The 16,127-nt window shown below is 43.9% G+C and overlaps 1 protein-coding gene across 15 annotated transcripts in view; it reads right to left on the reverse strand.

The window, feature by feature from the left end:
- Positions 1–16,127, reverse strand: part of PPIP5K2 (diphosphoinositol pentakisphosphate kinase 2) — a 90,381-nt gene that overhangs the window by 74,014 nt on the left and 240 nt on the right. For 11 of the 15 annotated variants that reach the window (XM_025181268.3, XM_075932060.2, XM_025181267.3 and 8 more), the window contains exons 1-3: positions 16,009–16,115; positions 3,898–4,287; positions 56–251 (exon numbers count right to left, since the gene is read on the reverse strand). In XM_025181268.3, the coding sequence (XP_025037053.1) occupies positions 56–251; positions 3,898–4,044 (343 nt within the window). In that variant the 5' untranslated portion in view covers positions 4,045–4,287; positions 16,009–16,115. The other 4 variants (XM_075932058.2, XM_075932056.2, XM_075932055.2 and 1 more) reach the window with 3 other exon arrangements.

Genomic DNA, 16,127 nt, shown 5'->3' on the forward strand with positions numbered 1-16,127 from the left:
ATAAAAAGAGAGTCTAAAATGAAGTGAGAGGTTCATTGTACCACTCAAACTTTACCTTTAGAATGAAAAGAAATGAGACAGTCACATAAAGGCCAGTTTTCTACAGATTCATTCAAAATGACATCCTCTTCAAATATTACCACAGTGATGTACTTAAACATAGAGAGGCGTTCCAGAATTTCATTCATTGGTTTGGACTTGGACTTCTTTGCCATTGAACATATTCCAACCACAATCTGCCTTTCTGGTGGCTAACACAAAAAAATAAAGTTATTAAGAGTATTGGGTTTTTGTTTGTTTGTGGAGGTAAGGAGAGTGGTTAAGTATTCCCAGTATATAATAAGTGCTTTCCTAGCCGATGAACAGGGACATTATATTCCATTCCAACATTTGTAGATCATACTTTTAAATTATTATCTAGTAATTTGCAATATTAGGTAGTCACAAAAAAAGTCTGACAATCTGCCTTACTATTTCCACAAACAGAATCACCTGACAACTTGTCAGCAATCCCAGAGTATGCTTTCTCTCAGATTTGTGCCTCAGAAGTAAAAAACTCAGCTGTGAATGTCAAAACAATGAGATTATGCAAAAGAATTCCTTGAAAATTAAAGTAAACAATTTAGACATACCTAGAAGCATGGAACATCCTTTTATACACAATATTACTATAAGTAAATGAGGATTATTTTAACAAATTAGAGAAAAATCTCTAGATTTTCCTATTTACTTTCTTAATTTCAAAACACTTTCTATATACAGGCAGTCCCCGGGTTACGTACAAGATAGGGACTGTAGGTTTGTTCTTAAGTTGAATTTGTATGTAAGTCGGAACTGGTACATATTGTAGGGGAAACTCTAGCCAAACATTTCTCCAGAGCTCAGTTTTATTCTCCCACACCTCACTTCCCTCAGTCTTTTTTTCTCAAGCTGAGGTGTCTGCTGAGAAAAGCCACTCCGCGTCTCTCTGGTCTGCTGGAGGGGGGCGCTAGCTTCACGTCTCCCTGGTCTGCTGGGGGGAAGCAGCTAGTGCAGGGTTGCCTCACCCCGTTTGTAAGTAGGGATCTGATGTAAGTCGGATCCATGTAACCCGGGGACTGCCTGTAGTCAATTACACTCTCTAGCTTTATACAGGCAGTCCCCGGGTTACGTACAAGATAGGGACTGTAGGTTTGTTCTTAAGTTGAATCTGTATGTAAGTCGGAACTGGCGTCCAGATTCAGCCGCTGCTGAAACTGATCAGTTTCAACAGTGGCTGAATCTGGACGCCAGTTCTGACTTACATACAGATTCAACTTAAGAACCCCAGGCATCCCCAAGTCAGCTGCTGCTGAAACTGATCAGCGGCTGATTCCAGGAAGCCCGGGGTAGGGGCTTCCTGTAGTCAGCCACTGGTCATTTTCAGCAGCTGCTGACTAGGGGACACCTGGGGCAGAGCAGCTGGGGTGCTGCTGGGTTGGTCCAGTGGAACCCAGAGCGGCGCTACGGGACCAACCGGCAGCGCCCCAGCTGCTGTACCATAGGCGTCCGGAGCAAAGCCGCGGAGCACGGGGGCAGCGGGACAGCCCAGACGCGCCGTGGCTATCCTGCTGCCCTCGGGCTCCGCGGCTTTGCTCTGCTCTGCTCTCCGTCCCCCAGGTCTGCAGACCAGGGGGAGGGAGAGCAGAGTAGAGCAGAGCGGCGGAACGCGCGGCCAGCTGACAGCCCAGACGCGTCTGGGCTGTCAGCTGGCCGCGTGCTCCACTCTGCTTCCCCCCCTCATGGTTTGCAGACCAGGGGGAGGGGGAGCAGAGCGGAGCAGAGCAGAGCGGCAGAACGCGCGGCCAGCTGACAGCCCAGACGCATGGTTTGCAGACCAGGGGGAGGGGGAGCAGCGCGGAGCAGAGCAGAGCGGCGGAACGCGTCTGGGCTGTCAGCTGGCTGCGCGTTCCGCCGCTCTGCTCTGCTCCGCTCTGCTCCCCCTCCCCCTGGTCTGCAGAGGGGGGGGGGAGCAGAGCGGAGCGCGCGGCCAGCTGACAGCCCAGACGCGTCTGGGCTGTCAGCTGGCCGCGCGCTCCGCTCTGCTTCCCCCCCTCATGGTTTGCAGACCGGGGGAGGGGGAGCAGAGCGGAGCAGAGCAGAGCAGAGCGGCAGAACGCGCGGCCAGCTGACAGCCCAGACGCATCTGGGCTGTCAGCTGGCCGCGTGCTCTGCTCTGCTTCCCCCCCCCCATGGTTTGCAGACCAGGGGGAGGGGGAGGGGGAGGGGGAGCAGAGCGGAGCAGAGCAGAGCGGCGGAACGCGCGGCCAGCTGACAGCCCAGACGCGTCTGGGCTGTCAGCTGGCTGCGCGTTCCGCCGCTCTGCTCTGCTCCGCTCTGCTCCCCCTCCCCCTGGTCTGCAGAGGGGGGGGGGAGCAGAGCGGAGCGCGCGGCCAGCTGACAGCCCAGACGCGTCTGGGCTGTCAGCTGGCCGCGCGTTCCGCCACCGCTTTGCTTCCTCTCCCTGGTCTGCTCGAGACCAGGGAGAGGAAGTGCCCCGTTCGTAACTCGGGGACTGCCTGTACTGATTTCTCCTTTGAGTGGGTCTTTCAGACAGCAAAAGAAGAAAGCAATTTTTTATTGAAGATGTATAGTGTACATCTTTTTCCTCAATGAACACCATAAAATATATTTAAAGACAATTCAGTCCAATTTATCAATACTATTGGATGCTTAGTTTGTATTTCCTAATGGATTTTAACTCTGCAGTCTTATGAGGCACTAATAGTTTCTTGCACTTAGCTTATAAGCAAACATGCTTACAATCAATGGAAACAAAATAGTGACCACTTCCTGGAGAAGTCAGAAGCTGTGCATCTGCTAGTATAGTTCTGAAGCAAAGGCTGATCTATGAGCTGTAGTTTTAAAGAGTTACAGCAAAGTGATTTAGATGGACTGCAAAGTAAGAGCTGCTTTATCAGTCAAGCTAAGATGTTAGCAACTGTATCAACTATAAAACTCCAAGTGTAGAACCTTCTGGAAAACCATCTATTGTATACTTTAAATAATCCATCCTTTTTTAAAAAACCTACTTCCTTGTGTGAGTTTCTAGAGACCAGGTTAAAAAACAGGAGAGTGGAAAAGTAGCAATTACTGGAAAATGAGACATAGCTGAGAGAATGAAACAAATCTTATTACCCTACTATGATCATCACAAGTGACCAAGAATCACCTAAATATTAATTTTAGATTGATGTTTTAGAATGAAGTATAGTATAGAAAACTGCATCCATGTGAACTCAGAAGCAAAACACAAGGAAAAAATATATTCAGAGTATTTTAAAACAGTTATTGATGTGACTATCTTCAGATAATATGACATCATATTAAAGTTGAATCAAGGACCATAATCGGTGATGTTCTAAATTAAAATATTTTCTATACATGTATTTTTCTATGGGTATGTACCTCTAACAAATACAGTTAAGACCCCATATTTTTAAGTAATCTGAATAGGCACACATATACTTCACAGATGAAGAGTTAATAAGAGTCCTGAAGCAGCAACAGAAAATACCTACAACTATGCTAGTTGATATACGTATTCCAAGACCATAAAGTCATGTTCATTTTTATTGATGAATATTTCTACATGCTGCACAAAGGACTCACTTCTGCAAGATGCTGAGCTGCCTGGTTCCAACTGACCACAGTACTTAAGCACATGCTTTTGAATTTAGTAGACCACTCATAAGTTTGTGCTCAAATATTTTGCTGGACTGAGTCTAATGCATTCAGCAACTGATAGATTCAAACTCCAAATCCATAATATAATCACAGTATCGGTACATTTTGAGAATATTTCTCAGCCTTTAATATTTCAAGTAAGTTATGTCATTAACTATAACTTAAAAATAGATACTTTCCTACAGTACTTACAGAATCATACTCTTCATCCTCCTCTTCTGCATGATCATAGAAATGATCAAATTCAGCTGATCTGGATGAATCCAATAATTCATCTCCATCTTCACCACCCACAAAGAATCTAGGAGGGTCACTCTCTGTTGCACTAACCGACATCATTACAAGCACTAAATGGATCTATGCTGAAACTGTAGCCACTCCAATAACTGATATCCAGTACATATTCTCAGTAGCTAGGAAACATACAAATCCATTGCAGTTTGTCACTTCTTGCAGTCACATGTTACTTTGACAAAGTCAGCTGCCAAACACGCTTTAACTTATCAGTTCATTGAGTTGTTGCTCCAAAAGAAACCAAACACCACAGCCTATGGTTTCCCTGAGATGTGGCAATCTTTTATCCTAAAGAAAAGAAAAAACAATTGATGGAAAAAAATTGCACGGAACCATTTCTTAGATCACAATTTTCAAATGTATTACCTGGCACAAAAATATACAAACAGTCAAGGAAAAGTGCCAAAATAATTTAAAATCCCAAGACAGACTAAAAAGTAGCCTTAAAGAAATGTCTCTCTTTGAAGAACAAGTGTGACTTAGTCTCAGAAATAACCTTTATCTCTATACAACATCAATCATGAAAGAAAGAAAAACAATAATCAAAAGAAGATTGGCAGGGGTGACTGAGAAAGATGGAGTGCAGAGAATATTTTCTCCACCTTTGTTAGTACAATTCTCTTTAAAAATTCAGAAATTGAACTCCCATTTTTTACTTCCACTAGTTCTACATCATTAGTTGTATAATGTGTTCAGAAAAAGACAAAAAGAAAGACATTTGACAATAATGCCAGCCAAAATTTAATTAAGGGAACCACCATGATTAGATATTTTAAAGCCAGCTAGGTGTCTTGCAGAACATATCTTCAAATAAAATTCAACAGTAATAGAGAAACAAACAGCAACATTACTAACAGTGTAATTTTTTCCAGGCTATTTAAGAAAAAAAGATTGCAAAATGAATACTACTTCTACACTAAAGAGATAATACAAAGTTAAATATTTACAGTGACTTTAATTTCAGTAACAAAATGGTTTATAAATATAATTATAAAAACTCAATGCTTTTATGAAGTAGACAAATATGCCAATTTAAACTGAAATCCAAACTGCAGCAAAGTAACTTTGTCAAGACAGTTGAACAGTAAATAAAATCAAAGACCCCTAATGATCAATCCCCCTGTTTTAATCTGCAGCTTTTGGGATCCATACAGACAACACATAGAATCACAACTACTGTAAAATAAGCAACTGTTCTTTTTCCAAGCCTTTACATAGCCTCCATAAATGGAATCAATCTATCAGTTTTACATTACTAGGAAGAAGGTCCTCAGAGTCTTAACTACAGCTAACTAAGAACTGCTTGCATCACCAGATCCAGGATATAACATTTGATAAAGATGTGGGCTGAGACCCAAATGGCTGCTCTGCATATCTCAGATCAAAATGCCTACAATATTTGTGTAAAAGGCAGTCTTGGCTGTAGTTTAATGGATGATAGTTCTTGATGGAATAGTTATATCTGCCAATTGGTGATAGATTCTAATGCACTGAGCTGAACAATAATCTCTGGGATAAAGTGGTCTGACCCTTCGCACTCTTCCCCAATGCCATAAACAAGGTGATTAAGGAATCTATTAAGGAATCCATTTGCAAACATCTAGAAGATAATGAGGCGATAACTAACAATCAGCATGGATTTGTAAAGAACAAATCATAAAAAAACCAATCTGATAGTTTTCCTTAATAGGATAACAAGATTTATGGATGAGGGGGAAAGTGATAGATGTTGTATATCTAGACTAGGGTCAGCAGCCTTTTCAAACCGAAGACCAAACTGCATCAAAATTCAAAACAAGTGGTCAACAAAGTGGCACAAGAATGCCCATTTGTATGACTGAAAATATACAACTTAATATTATTGATAGTTGACATGATTAATAATAGGGATGTTAAATTTAGATTAATTGGCTTATCAAATAGTCAATGCAATCAGCTAATCGATTAGTCGCCTTTGAAATGTAGCAACAGCCCCAGGGTCAAATCCAGCTTCATGCATGCATTCAAGCTGTCTTCTGTCAATATTACGGCATTGGCTGGGAACGTGGGAGTGCAGGAGTCTTGGTTGGGACGTATGAAAGGCTCAGGAGAGGGAATTTGAGTGAATGGTGGACTCGGGACACAAGGTTAGGGTTTGTGGGATGCAGGAGTCTGGGAATGTGGGGGTATGACGGGCTCAGGGTAGAGGGTTCAGGTGTATGATGGGCTCAAGAAAAGAGTGGAGTGTGTGGGAGTGCAAGAGCATTATGGCAAGAGATCGGGGATGTGGGGGTGCATTGGGGATGTGGGATTGAGAGGAGGGCAGAGGGTTCATGTGTATGATGAGGTCAGGGTTGATGTATGTGGGGGCGCAGGAGTGCTATGATGCTGCAGCTATATGGGGGCTGGGCCCCAATTGGGGGCTTGTTGGCCAGGCTTCATTTTTAAATAAAGTAAAATATGTCCAATACAAAGTTTCGACATTGTCTTTATTTATGGCAGGAGTGGGGAACCTTTTTTGGGTCGGGGCCACTGAACCATAGAAAAATCAGTTCAGGACCACACGAGAAGCAAAACACACACACACACACACACACACACACACACACACACACACCCTCCAAACCCCCTCAACCCTCACTGATGTGGCTCCCAACTGAAACACCTCACTCTCCCGGTGTTCTGGCCCCATGGTGGGGGGAGGGACAGGGAGGACTGAGGTTCAAGGCCTCAGGCCAGATTTACTCTTCTGAGGTTCCAGGGTTAATGGATTTTGTGGGCTCCCTAGGCTCTGGGGTGGGGCCAAAAATGAGGGGTTAAGTGTGCCAGGACAGGGCTGCCAGTGAATGGGAAAGCGATGGGAGTGCAGTATCTGGACAGAAGGTGGGGGTTGGAGGGGGTAAGGGTGGGAGGTAGGCTGAGTCTGGGTTTGAGAGGGGACACTTGTCATGCCACATCACAGGCAGTGTGTAACATGGCCTCCCGCTGCTCCCATTAGCTGGGAGAAAGGCTCCAGGAATGATTTGCAGGGGAACTCTCCAGGAATTGTGCCGGGGGGAGGGGGGGAGAGAAAATAGCAGCACACACAAGGCCATTTTTGGCTTCGCGGGAAGACCTAGGGGTGCTGAGTTGGGGCTCTAGAAGGGCCCTATTTGGAGCCCCAGTGAGCCATATTTGGCTTGCAAACCCTCTACTCCCATCCCCCCAGAGCCTTGCTAGAGAGGGGGGCCTGCTAGAACTAGCGCTGGCCCCAAGATAAATTGAGTTTGAGACCTCTGCTACAGAGTTTTCCTTCAGTTCTTCCTCAGTCAAATTTAGTAGGAAAAAAAAGTATATGTCTCCAGTGAACAGGAACCAAAGCAGAGCGTGCAATTGTATGTAGCAACTAACAGACCTATCCAACGTCTGAAGACTGTAAAAGAAAAATTTTATTTGTTATTTTCAGCTCATTTCAGCTTCAAAATTCCAAGCAGGAGAGAAGAATAGAACAGCATCAGTGGCTAGTATGTTATATGAATATCCTTAATAAGTTGTCAAAAGCTACACCCAGAATGCATACTATTCACTGGAACAAATACACTGTTATCAAGAACTAAGTGTTTGAAATATTTGACACTTCCTATCAAATATGTTCTATGAAGAAAGCCTGCTTCATAGAGTAATGAAGAATGTACACAAAGCATATCAGGTTCATAGTACAGTAGCTTACTGATAGCACAAATAAAACAAGGGCACACAAACTGACAAAACCCAGCTATTGATTGTGCTGAGCTATTTGTCAGTATTTAAAGGCATTCAGCAATATACAACTAGTAGTTTGCCTTTGGAACTTTCTGTACTTCTCTATTCAGAAAGACAATGACAAGAATTGTTTGCTTAAATCATTTGTTTCCAAGAGCTTCTTAAAACCCTAAATATAAAAAACAAATATTTTCCTTACCACCTCCTTCTTCTTACTTGTGGCTCACAAGGATTTATTCCCCACTGCTATGAATGGAGTTTTATTTGACTAAAAATTCTGATTTTGCAACATAGTTGATGATGTAACAAAAGAATAGAGATAAGGTTTGTGAGGTTACTGCTGATGTGGAGCCAAAGAATGGAGCAGAGCAGCATAATATGTAGAGATTGGACAAGTCATAACTTTGTCCTCAAGAAAAATATACTCCACAGAAAAGCTTCAACTAGAAGAGCCCAGGATAAGGCTCCCAAGTTTAAAATACTAAGAGTATTTTAAGTGCCAGAATTGCAGATGCAGAACTTCTTACTACAAGGGATAAAACCCAAGTCAGACTATATGTCCAGATTGAAAAGCACAAATTACATCTTTAACCGTTAATAAAGCATCTTCTGAAGCCCAACATAATCAGAAAAAAATTGCAAGGGGAGAGAGGAAGACAAGATGGAAAGAAGGACAAAATGGAACAAAAATGGTTATGAAAATATTGCCATCTAGGGTACATTCAGTTCTTCATTTATTATACAGTGTCATCTCTCTTACATGGCAATAAGACACATTAGAAACAAGAAATATCAGGGCAACTGGTGCCTCCAGGGAAAGGGATGCATGGAGGGTCATCATGAAGGACAGGGAGGGGGCATGTAGAGACACCAAATTTTGGCAGGGACACTACAGGACCGTGCATGTCTCGAGTGCTCTCAAGAGTCACCTATGAGGAAGAAGGTGTTTATTATCCTCTAGCTTACCCCAATTTTAAGAACAGACCTGAGGTTAATATAACTGATTCATTTACAGCAATTAAATACTGACTGTGCCACTTCAATATTAATCTTCCTATAAAAACATTACAAAACATGTTTAACACATTACAAAAGTTTGAGATGCGACCAATATCTGCCACACATTAATGACATGGGATGTATATTTTAAAACAATTAAAATATGCTTATCCTACTATCAAGTCCTGCCTCCACCCCCAACAAGCAAACTTCTGATTTTAGGCATTTCAGACATGCAGTTTTCATACAAAAAGGAGATTTCAATATAGAATTAGTTAACTTAGTAAAATTTATTACAACATAGAAAAATGAATAAAATGAGATTAATCTAGTAGATGAGGTCCAATAACTATTAAAAAGTGACAGAAATTTCATAAAAGAAAAATAAGACCAGCCAAGAAATCAGACGCAGATTTGAAAATGCATTCCCATCTTCCATAGACAGTAGAGCTTGTTTCCAAAAGTCCCTGGGTCATAATCAAATTGCTAACTATCTAGTAAAGCCTGTGTAGTTTCTTTGACATCAGACTTATAAGAAAACTGTTGCTGCATTAAATTATGTAACAATCCACACTGAGCTGTTGATTATTGCTCAACATTGAGAAACACACCATAACAGAGGAAAATAATATATTAGGAGACGGCTATGCAGAATTCACCCCTTTCATTCTTTAAAGCCATTATTTCCATTCTTTTGGAAACAAGGGTCTACACTGGACACAGATTGTGAATACTTTGATTTCTCCAAACTGTTCCGTTTATAGGAGCATTACAACTATTACTATTAAAAAGGCAACTGGTGGCTCCCACTACAGTTAACTTTTTTCTTAAAATATTAATTTTTGAATTGAAGTTTTCCATGGTTGATTTCTTCCCTGTGGTAGCATTTTGGAAGCTTTAAGTAAAATCCTTTCAGTGATTTAGGAAGAACCTGAGTAAATAAATATGAAATACAAATAGTTTATTCTGTGTTTGTAAAAGAAATTGGATAAATATTTGGACACTGTTATAATTGCACGCTGAAAAGAAATAGCTAACTTGAGAAATGCAGAAGTTAAAGTTCTATTAGAAACTATGGTTCTACTAAGGGTTCTACCATATTAAGTGCTGCACAAACACAGGAAGACAATTTTGGAGACAAAGACTTTCAAATTAGATTTTGTCTTGCTTAAAAATGTGTAAAATGAAGGAAGGGGAAGACAAGAATAATAGAAAGAAGATTACACTGTTACACAACCTGATAGTTCAAAAATTCTTAAATGCCTCTGTAATCTTTTATAAATGAACATCAGTTATCCCCATCTGTGGCTCAAACTAGACATCAGTATTTAGCTGATTAATTATAGGTGCCATAGCAAAAGTGGATGTTGAGGAAAAATGCAAAGTAATCGTATAAGTTAGCTCAAGGGAAGCATTCCAAGATTTTCCTCCAGCCTGCCGTGACCCTCTAGGCTAGTGCCAGAAAAAAATGTCTTGCGGCACAGCAGGCTGCCTGCCGCAACCCCACCCATGCTATTTCCGAAAGCACCATGGCCAGAAGCCACTGGCAAGCGTGTATCTGCACAACCTTTAAGGGGAGAGGGACAGCAGATCAATACGTCCTGTCCCCGCCCCCAGCACCATCCTCACAGCTCCAATTGTCCAGAAACATTGTCTGGAAACATCCGTTGTCCAGAACAATTTTAGTTAGATAGATGTCTATTTTTCATGGGTGTGACCTAGTTTCCTGTGGTCCCATAAAGTCTGTTTATAGCTAATAGTCTAGCTCTCAGTATTCTGTGCTGTTAATTAGCCCTAATCTACTCCTAAATGTCCTCTAACAGCCCAGTAAGCAGTGAAAGTGTTGGTAAAGCTGCTAGACAATACTAACCTCCCATGGTCCGGAATATTCTCTGGTTCGGAACTGGTCAGATCCCAAGGATGCTGGACTAGAGAGGTTCAACCTGTATCTTAAAAATTCTATGATCATGAATAGGGATGTAAGAAACTAGTTGACTAGTGACTCAATTAGTTGCTCTCCCACCTCTCCTCGTTGCTGCCTCTATCGCAGAGAGGCAGCAAGGTGGGGAGCAGGATCCAGTGCGGGGGGAGCCAACTTAGAAGCCGGTTCACTCCAGCACCATCTCTGTAGGGAGAAGGGGCATGGGTACAGTGAGGAACTGGCAGCATTTCCGCCTCGAAATGTAACAAAAGCCCTGCTCTTGCTACATTTCGAAAAGCAGAAGCACTTCGGGTACCTCAAACAGCCTACCGGCCCCATGCTCCCTGCTTTTGAAATGTACAAGAGCCCTGAGAGAGCTCTTGTACATGTCAAAAGCAAAGTGCTGCTGGGAACACAGGGCCAGCGGGGGACTGTTTGAGTCCCCCACACTCTCAGCAGTGCTTTGTTTTTGACATGTACAAGAGCCTTCCCGGAGCTTTGTACATTTCAAAAGGAGGGAGCATAGCATAGCGCCAGCAGAGAACTGCTTGAGCCACCTGCTGGCTGGATTCCCCACAGCGCTTTTGCCTTTGAAATCTACCATGAGCCAGCAGGGCTCTTGCTACATTTCAAAGGCAAAGGAGCCCTTATTGACTAACTGAATAACCAATGCAATTTACATGTAACATCTGTAGCTGTGAAGTTGATCAAAATGGACCATGAATTTGGTAGGGCCCTACTCATCTAAAACCAGAATTACTTAGCAGCAGAGACCAAAACCAAACAGAAAAACATAGTGCTAAATGTTAAACGTAAACTACTAACAATTAAAAGGAAAGTTTAAAAAAAAACTTGACAAGATAAGGAAACATCTCAATTTAAATGCAACAAGCAGTATTTTTCTTCTGGATAGTAAAGTTTCAAAGCTGCATTAATTTAAATCAAACAAGCACAGAAACAGTTTCCTTACTTTATCAATTTTTTTAAACTTTCCCTTTAATTTTTGAAATGACCATAAAATTTTGTTCAGTTACAAACAATTCAGAGTTACAAATTACCTCCATTCCTGAGGTAATTTGTAACTCTGAGATTCTACTGTACATATATTTTTGTATTCCACAAAAAAGCCATGATGATGATGAACATCATTCAAATTTAAACAAGAGATTACCTATATGCACTGTTTGACCATTGTGTACACTATGCTTAGAGCCCTGCAAATCCATGGAAACCCGCTTTATATCCATAGATGTGAATATTTACAGATCATTTTTGTAGATCAATGCTGATACAAAATTTTTATCTATGAAGGACTCGAATGATAGTGCATGCTTCGATTTAAACTTGACTGCTACAATCTATCCACTTTCATTTGTCCCACCTCCCCCACCCATCAATGAGGCAGTTTGATATTATGAATAAAAAGGCAACTTATTAACTTTATTCTTCATGCAGACATGTTTCTAAAGAAAAGAAAAAAATAAGATGTAGGGTTTTCTGTGCTAGTACATTATGACTGAAAGGAGTGAACACTACGTATTAACTAGCTCTAAAATAATCCTACCACAAACTGTTTTATTTAATGCTTGGCAAAACAGCTATGTGATGAAAAAAATATTTTCATGGAGCCTTACAGGGTTAAAAAGAATTAGAGTCAAGATATTAGTAGCTATGCTGCCAAACACTACAATGAACTGATGTCTGGCACACAATGCAGATGCCTGCACCATATTCATAATGGAGATAACCTTCACATTCATTAACCTCTAAACAGATTTCTAAGCTCAATCTCTCCAACACATCACACTCACCAACCATCAAGGAAGGTTATGCCCATAACAAGTTTGGACTTTTTTTCCTAAAATCTATCATCAATTCCCCCTTAATTTTGTCCCCTCACAGAAATATACTCCATCTTGTATTACTATAAATAATTCTCTATCTTTTGTTTTTCCATCCTTCAAAACCTCCAGACTCAATGACTCCTTAACCATGATCCAAGACATGCCTAGCTCATTTATTTTTTTCTCTAATCTATCTGTATAACCCCAATATCTTCAACTGATTTTCTCTACATCTATTCTTCTTTGTGAAAATCTTTAGTAATATGGCACCAAAACCCAAAGTACTATGAGGTATGATTTAGAGATGTTAAATATCAGTTAACTGAATAGTCGATTAACCTCATGAATTCTTATCGGTTACTTGACTATTCTATAGTGCCCATGGGTGGGACCAGCAGCCAGGGTCCCACTCCCAAGGAGCCCCCTGCCACTCTGTGCTGCTGCCTTTATATCAGAGGAAGCAGAGTGGGGTGCTAGGCAAGAGCTAGTCCATGAGGAAAGCATTTAAAAACCAGCTCCCCTCACAGCCCAACTGCCTGTCACCCAGTACTGCTGCCTCCAATACAGAGACAACAGCGTGGGATGGCAGCAGGCCTGTCCAGGGGGAGAGGGAGGACTAAGCTCCCAGACTGAGTGTGAGCCGGAACTGAGCTGGCCTGCCTGCCTCCAAATACACTTTAAATGCAGAGCTGCAAGGTCCTAGACCCAGCACAAGCCAGGACTCAGCCAGGCTACTAGCCAGCCTGCTAAAAAACTTACTGGTGGGGGAGGGGGTGATGCATGTAGTCTATCGACTACGCTATTACATCCCTGGTATGATTACACGCAGGACATTTATTGCCTCCTTGCTCTATGTTTCTCTGTACACATCTAAAAGGGGCATTAGCCTGTTTGATGCTATATCACATTGTACATTTGCCAGTACAGCTCCATATAAATTCACTTATACAATGTTGTTCTGAAACAGGGTTCCAGCTGGATGCTGCAAAATCCAGACAATTATCTTTGGGCACCTCTCCAAATGCAGCACAGATGAAAATTTCATGGATATTTCTCTAGGAGGCTCAGACTATACCTAAAATGAGTTTACCAAGTTACATCACTCAGGGATGTAAAAATGAGTTAAAAATTTAGAACTTAACCCCAGATTAGATGCAACCATCTTGACAGATTTCTTCTGATAAAATCCACCTCTCCAACAGGCAGTCGATAAGTTGTCTACATCAATTACTCCAACTTTTTTATGCTCAAGATCACTTTTTGAATTTAAAGACAACTCAAGATCTATCCTGCTGCTTACCTGAAGCCTTGCTCCTTTCATTCTTCTTCCCATCTCCCTCCATAGCTCACTCTCTCCCAACATCACTCACTTTTACCAGCTGGTTCAGGGGTTTGGGGGAGGGGGGGGAGATGTAGGAGGGAATGCAGGGTGCTAGCGAGGGGAGGGAATTAGGGCAGGGGTGCAGAATCCCACCGAAACTCCCAGGATTGGGCCAGTGGTGTGGGGATGAGGCAAGCAGGGAGCATGCCAAATGGTGATTGAGATCAACTGGGAGATTCCCCACGATTGACTGGTTGGTGAACATTAATCTACATCAATTGACAAATCCTTTTTGGCAACGCACAAATGTCTGCACTACAGTAGCACAACTGCAGTACCATGGTTGAGAGTCTGTAATATAGACCAGGGCTGTGGCCACTATAAGAATTTGGTAAGTGGTCAAGGGCTACACTCTTCTATATTAATGTAGGAGGTTTAGGGTCTATGTTGGAGGATGGGTGCAGAAGGGGATTTGGGGTAGGGATTGGGGTGCAGGAAGGATTGTGGGGTCTGGGAGGGACTTTGGGTGAAGAAAGGGCTTGTGATCTGGGGCAGTGGGTACCGGGTATGAAAGAGTATGGATGCAAGGAGAGGATTGTGATGTGGGGGAAGGGTGTAGGTAGGAAGGTGTGCAGGGTCTGGGAAGGGGTTGAGAGCTGGGACAGGGGTGCAAGAGAAGGTTCAAGAGTTTGGGTTGTGACTGGGGCATGGGATTGGGGTCCATGGTCTGGGAGGAGATATGAAAACAGGAGTACAGAAGGTTTGGGTTATGTGGCATGGGGGTGCCGAGGGTTTGGGTTGTGACATAAGATAGGTGTGCCAGAAGTAGGCTTTGGCTGGGAGCCACCTGCTAGGCAGCCAGCAGGTAGGTCCCTTAGGCAGACACCCTGCCTGCCCCACCAGACTCTCAAAGCAGCCTGCTGCAAGGACCATGTGCAGCTTTGAGCACTGGGGGGGGGGGGCGGGGGAGGGGACAGAAGAGGGAGGGGAGAAGAGAACTGCCTCTTCTTGCAAACAAGTAGCTTCTATTGGCTAGTTTCTGGCCAATGGGAGCTGTGAGACTGCCGGGGGGGGGGGGGGGGAAGCAGCATGAGAAACTGCTGCCTGCCCCCTCCTCTTCCCCCTGCCCCCTTTCGCTTGCAGTGATTAGAGACTGGCAGTGATCAGAGACTCCTAACCCTAGCAGAGACATACCTGAAGCTAGCTAACCCCTAAACATGTGAGCTGCAAGTCACACTTAACGGTTATACTGACCATGTTTGAAAATAATTTAATTTGATAGATGATGGACAGCATGTGTTTAGGAAACGCATATTAGGAATGCATCCAAGTTACCTGATTACACACTTTGAGAAAAATCATCTGATGATCCATTATTAGTCTAATTTTATTGCCTATAAGTTCAAATATTTTAAAGCACATCCATGCAAAAGTCTTTTAAAAACTGTTTTTTCTTATGGAGAAAAAAGAAAGTGTCTCAGTCTATAAATCTGTGAATCATTCACCCCCCCGGTGTATCATCATTCCACTGGCCTCAGGATGACTATTAAGGTATAAGGAGAGTGACATGTTGCGTCTGCTGATGTTTACGGAATAAAGCCCTGGGTGACCCACCGCAAACACGCCGTTGCGGCCTCAGGTGCGTTTGGTGGCACATAAGCGTGAGTTTTGTCCCCCCGAAGTAACCTCTAGCCCCGTGGTGAAGATCAGCGTTTGGTCCGCAGTGAGCAGCACCACAGCGCCTTCCACCGGGGTGTCTGCGGACGCCGCACAATCGGAGGGCGACCGCACGTGGGGAAGGAGGAAGAGCAGCCCAGGGACACCGGGCTCCCTGTGCCCGCACGGCCCTGGAGAGCAAAGCGCCGGGGACGCGGCCAGCTAGAGCAGCAGCGGGACCCAAACCCCCGCCCCGGTCCTGCGGGGACCGCTGCAGCGCGAGCAGCGCCGGCCACACGCGGACACAAAGCGCCCCCCCTGCCCGGGCTGTCCCGGGACTCACCGACCCCGCAGCCCGAGGGCGGGCGCCCGGACGCCGCAGAGATGAGCGCGGAGACGGGGAGCGCCCCGGCTCCACCCGCCGGGTGCCGAGCAGAGACCGGGCGCGCAGCGCGGGGCAGCCCCTTTCTCGGCAGCGGGCCTAGGAGCAGCTGCCGCCGCGTCACCGGGCTGGGGGGAGCGGCGCGGGACGGGGTCTCCTCACCTACCCATGCCGGCCTCGCTGCCAGCGGCGCCGCGCCGCCCGAGCCCATTGAGAAACAGGAACCGTCCCTCCCCTCGCGCTACGCCCCTCCCTCGGGCTGGCCCCGCCCCGCCCCTCTCCCGC

This window comes from Pelodiscus sinensis, chromosome 6, assembly GCF_052426305.1.
Source record: "Pelodiscus sinensis isolate ZL-2025 chromosome 6, ASM5242630v1, whole genome shotgun sequence".
NCBI classification, from domain to species: domain Eukaryota; kingdom Metazoa; phylum Chordata; order Testudines; family Trionychidae; genus Pelodiscus; species Pelodiscus sinensis.